At 60.1% G+C, this 4,478-nt stretch overlaps 1 protein-coding gene across 1 annotated transcript; it reads left to right on the plus strand.

Moving 5' to 3' along the window:
- The first annotated feature begins 1,502 nt into the window (after nucleotides 1–1,502).
- NKX2-8 (NK2 homeobox 8) lies at nucleotides 1,503–3,010 on the plus strand. Its single transcript, XM_006152367.3, is given in 3 exon segments — nucleotides 1,503–1,675; nucleotides 2,362–2,737; nucleotides 2,739–3,010. Coding segments are annotated over 3 exon segments (699 nt in total). The 5' UTR covers nucleotides 1,503–1,518; the 3' UTR covers nucleotides 2,905–3,010.
- Nucleotides 3,011–4,478: the final 1,468 nt, after the last annotated feature.

Here is a 4,478-nt window from a genome sequence, read left to right on the forward strand (position 1 = left end):
CGGGCGGGGCTGTGGCGTCCAAATAGGAGCCAGGTTCTAGTTCAACCCGGGCAGAGCCAGGACTTTGGGTGCAGCTACCCAGGCGTGGCTCCCCTTGTTAAAATGTAGCAACAGAAGACACAACCACTAGCTGCAGGTGGAGAGGCTTCTGAGAGCGCTGAGGTTGAGCCCTGGACTGACTCATGGCCAGGGCAGGGCTGTGGGCCGACAAGTTGTATCCAGGCCCGCCAGCTCCCTGCGCCTTCTACTTTGATCATTTTCTCAGGGAGGGAGGGAGGGAAGGGACTTGAAGACCTCAGAGAAACCCGTGACTGGACATATTTTCTGCTTGGTGGACATGGAGTAGGCCAGGTACGGAGAGGAGCCTGCAGTGCTGGAAGTCGGGAGACCCAGGCCACCAGTTTGCTCCTGAGCAGAGGTAGCAGCCCAGGCATTGGGACTTGGGTGGAGACTATGGGCCAAATAGGGCAGGTGGCATCTGGGGTAGGCAAAGAAGCCTCAAAGCTCTCCTAGGCCTTCTTTCCCAAAGCAGCCTCTTAGGGGCCCTGGAATAGGCCGGCACCGCTCACTGGGCTCATTCCCCGAGACTGGCCCAGGGACTGGCAGCTGTCAGGCACTTCACACCTGAGCAGTTTAGACACCCACCACCTCAGTTTTGTAGCCTAAGGAGATCAATGTCCACATTTGTCTGGTCCCTTCTCAGGCTATGTGTGAGAGTGGAGAAGAGGGGGTGGGGATGGGGTTGAAGTGTGGGAAAGAGGCACCCAACGGCCTAAGAAACCATCTGCCCACAAGCTGGCAGGGCCAGACCACTCTCTGTACCCTTCTGGAACTTTTCGTCCTGAATTTTTAGTAGGGCACAAGCAAAGAGTTGGAGCCTGCCGGAGTTGGATGCAGCTTTGTGAATCACTTCGCAGATCACTGCGGGAAACTAACACTCCAGCAAACAGGCTCGGGGGATAAAGCAAACAGGGAATAAATTCCTGGGTGCTCATAAACCCACTCATGCCGCCCCCACCTTTCCCGGCATTTAGGCGGGGCCATGCCCCACATCCAGCCTGGAGGAAGCTGGGGCTGGGTCGGAGGAGTGATGGCCACTGCTCGCCACCCAAGATGTTATTCACTGGTAACAATCCCCATTATCTGTCCCCACTTTGGGCTAATCAGACAGAATCGCTAATGCCGAGGGCTGCTTCCTGCGGCCTCTGGGAGGTAACGGGGCGCCAAGGGGCGGAGGACTGGGCGGGGCGGGGGCGGAGGTGGCATCTTCCGGGCTCGCCCTGGCTTTGGTCCCACACTCATTCAGGTACTTAACACCCAGGAGATCCGGACCTCGGCTTTCAAAGCGGCCGGGTGGGAAGAGCTGTTTATATAAACAGCGATTCCGCTGTAAATGCGCTAATATCCCAGCGGCCAGCGCATGGCGAGAACCTCCCACACCCACCCGTAGGAGCAGCGTGCCGGGCCGCCCCTGGGTTCCCAGCCCGCCCTGCCCCCGCCTCCTTCCCCTCCTCGACCATGGCCACCTCTGGACGCCTCAGCTTCACGGTGCGCAGCCTCCTGGATTTACCGGAACAGGACGCTCAGCCCCTGCCGAGGCCTCAGCCAGAGCCACGCGCCCCCCGGCCCGATCCCTGCGCAGGCTGGCTGGAGTCGGAGCGCAGCCATTACCCCTGTGAGTGAGCCGAGGACTGCGGAGGGGATGGAGGGAGCAGAGCCCTGCCCAGGCGGGGCCGGCAAGCAGAAACCCCAGCCAGGGTCCGGATGTGCCGAGCCACGGAACCTGAGGCTCTGTTGGTCCCAACCCCTACCCCCTGCGTTCTGGTCTAACATACGGAGAGCACATCTCTGCGCCTGCCACTAGCGCCCGGGATTTGGGTTTGTTTGGGGAATCATGGGGGGTCGGAATATTTAAATATCTTAAACATCTTCCTTAAGTACCTGAAAACAGAGCCGCGTGCTCCAGGCCTCGGTCTGGGATGGGCAGCATTGATCGGCTTACCTACCCTTCCCATTCCCGGCTTTGTAAACCATGGCAAACCGTAATGCAGTCAACCTGGAGTCCGCCCGTGTTGGTGACCCAGCGCAGCTGCCAGTGAGGATATTTTCAGAGGGCCCCGGGTGGGGTTTGGGGGGCGCGATCGCAGGCCTGGCGATTACTGCGGTAGTGTGAATGAGGTCTCTGAATTCGGAGAGGTGAGTGTCCAGATGTGGACGCAGAGAAGCAAATGGTCTCTCCCAGAAAGCCGCGTGCGAATGGAGGCGCCCTCCAGCCCGCGGTTCATCGCCGGCTCGAGAAGGGCAACAGGCCCTCGGAGGGACTGGCATCTCACCAAGCTGTGTGTCCTTTGCGGTCCTTAGCCTCGGATGAGAGCAGCCCAGAGACCAGCCCTGCAGACTCGCAGCGGTCATCCGCTCCGCCCGGGTCTCCAGGCTCCGAAGCCGAGAAGAGGAAGAAGCGCCGGGTGCTGTTCTCCAAGGCGCAGACACTGGAGTTGGAGCGGCGCTTCCGGCAGCAGCGCTACCTGTCTGCACCCGAGCGCGAGCAGCTGGCGCGCCTGTTGCGCCTCACGCCCACGCAGGTCAAGATCTGGTTCCAGAACCATCGCTACAAACTGAAGCGCGCTCGCGCGCCAGGGGCGGCGGAGCCGCCTGACTTGGCAACCTCGGCTGAGCTGCACGCAGCTCCGGGCCTGCTGCGTCGCGTGGTGGTGCCGGTGCTGGCGCGGGACGAGCAGCGGGGAGGCTGGCACCGCCGCAGCCCAGGACAAGTGCGGCGCTCCGCCGGCCGCCGCCGCCTGCCCTCTACCCGGCTATACCGCTTTCGGGCCCGCCTCCGCGCTCAGCCTCTTCCCAGCCTACCAGCACTTAGCGCCCCCCGCCCTGGTCTCCTGGAACTGGTGAGGCCGCCGCGGGTCTCCTGGGGGAACTCCAGACTTTAGAGCGCGCTCTGCGGCTGGAGCAGGGCTGAGGCTGAGTTGCTGTCGCGCTCCTGGCCCGCCTCCCTTCAGGGCCCACCTCCTTCGGCGCCGCCGGGGTCCCCTGGTACACCTTCGCCTGCGGTCGCCAAAGCGCAAGCAGGGAACCTGCCGAGAGCCCCCTCTGCTCTTGTCTCGACCGCCAGCCCCAGAGCTAGATTTTATTGCTTGAGCCTTATTTGTATATTTTTAAATAGCGGTTTGTACGGGAAGCAACCTATTTTGAAAGAAATAGAGTATTTTTCCTTTTTGTGATGCGAGAATAAAATGTGCAGGGTCGGGTCCCCTGCGCGCTTGCGGGGAACTCAGGTGAGAACCGCGCTCTCCTGGCTGCAGTTGGGATCACCCGCCAGCTCCTAGACCAGCTAAATTGGGGACTCCAGGTCGGATCAAAGAACAAACAGATTGCAGTTCCAACCTGGCTATAGAAAGATGGGGGAGGGGAGATACAGAAAGAAAAGGAAGAGGGGAAACTGAGGCAATCTGGGGTCCACCTCCGGGAGGTGACCCTGACGCTGGGCCCTTCTGGGATCTTGGAATTGCTGGCTTTTCAGACACCGCAAGTCAGCCCTGTATTCGAAGACAAGACAGCGGGGTCGGGTGCCCAGAGCACTGCCCAAAGCAGCCCTTCCGGGCACAAGCCCTTCGTTCCAGAGTGTGAGAGCCAAGTACCAGGAGACTCATAGAGACTGGGAAGCTTGTAAGCCCAAATTCTGCCTGCGAGTGCCCCCTTTAGCTGTCACGCCTTGCCTCCTCCTGCCACAGCACCTGGCTGGGGAGATGGGGACGACGTAGTGAAGAAATCGAAAGGTGGCAGGGAGCACCTGACCCTGGGCACTGCCTCGGGGCGGCCTTGGGGAGACGAGCCGCCAGCTGCGGAAGGAACACCTGGTGGGAAGTAGGAGGCTGATCCTGGGGCTGTGTGTGCTGGCTGGCCTCATTTCACCGGCGCTCCCAGTACGCACTAGTGTCCAGAACCGCGTGCTCCACCCCTTAGATTTGTAACTGTCCTCGCCCCAGTATCCGGTCCTGTAGGCCCTACACAGGTCGCTAGCAAAAGTGGCAAACTCATTTCCCCATGCCCACGGCCAGATGAGCCTGAGGAGAGCAGTCTGGACATCAGCTCCAGGAGAGGGAGCAATCCCCTGCCCCCAAGAGGTCTGTAGGGAGCAGGCACTGCGCGCGTGCGGGTCAACTTTCCTGTTCCAGGAGGAGCAAGAGGAGGACTAACGGTGTCTGAGGCAGTATTATCACCTGGGAATTTCGGGAGGGTGGGGAGAGAAAAGATGATTGAGGGGGAAGGGGGTGGGGTGTTTGGGTCTCAGCTGTCGGCCACCTTGCCTTCCATATGGATGCGGTTATCTTAGAAGAATCTCTATCCTTAAACCTCCTTTTGTCTTGGGAACTGAAAAGGGCATTGTCAGGCCTGAAAAGGACCTAGACAAAATCCGCACTGTTTTGATTCAGGACTCTGTTTAATCAGTCCCTGCTGACAATGTA

Source organism: Tupaia chinensis, unplaced genomic scaffold (assembly GCF_000334495.1).
Source record: "Tupaia chinensis unplaced genomic scaffold, TupChi_1.0 Scaffold000350_1, whole genome shotgun sequence".
NCBI classification, from domain to species: domain Eukaryota; kingdom Metazoa; phylum Chordata; class Mammalia; order Scandentia; family Tupaiidae; genus Tupaia; species Tupaia belangeri.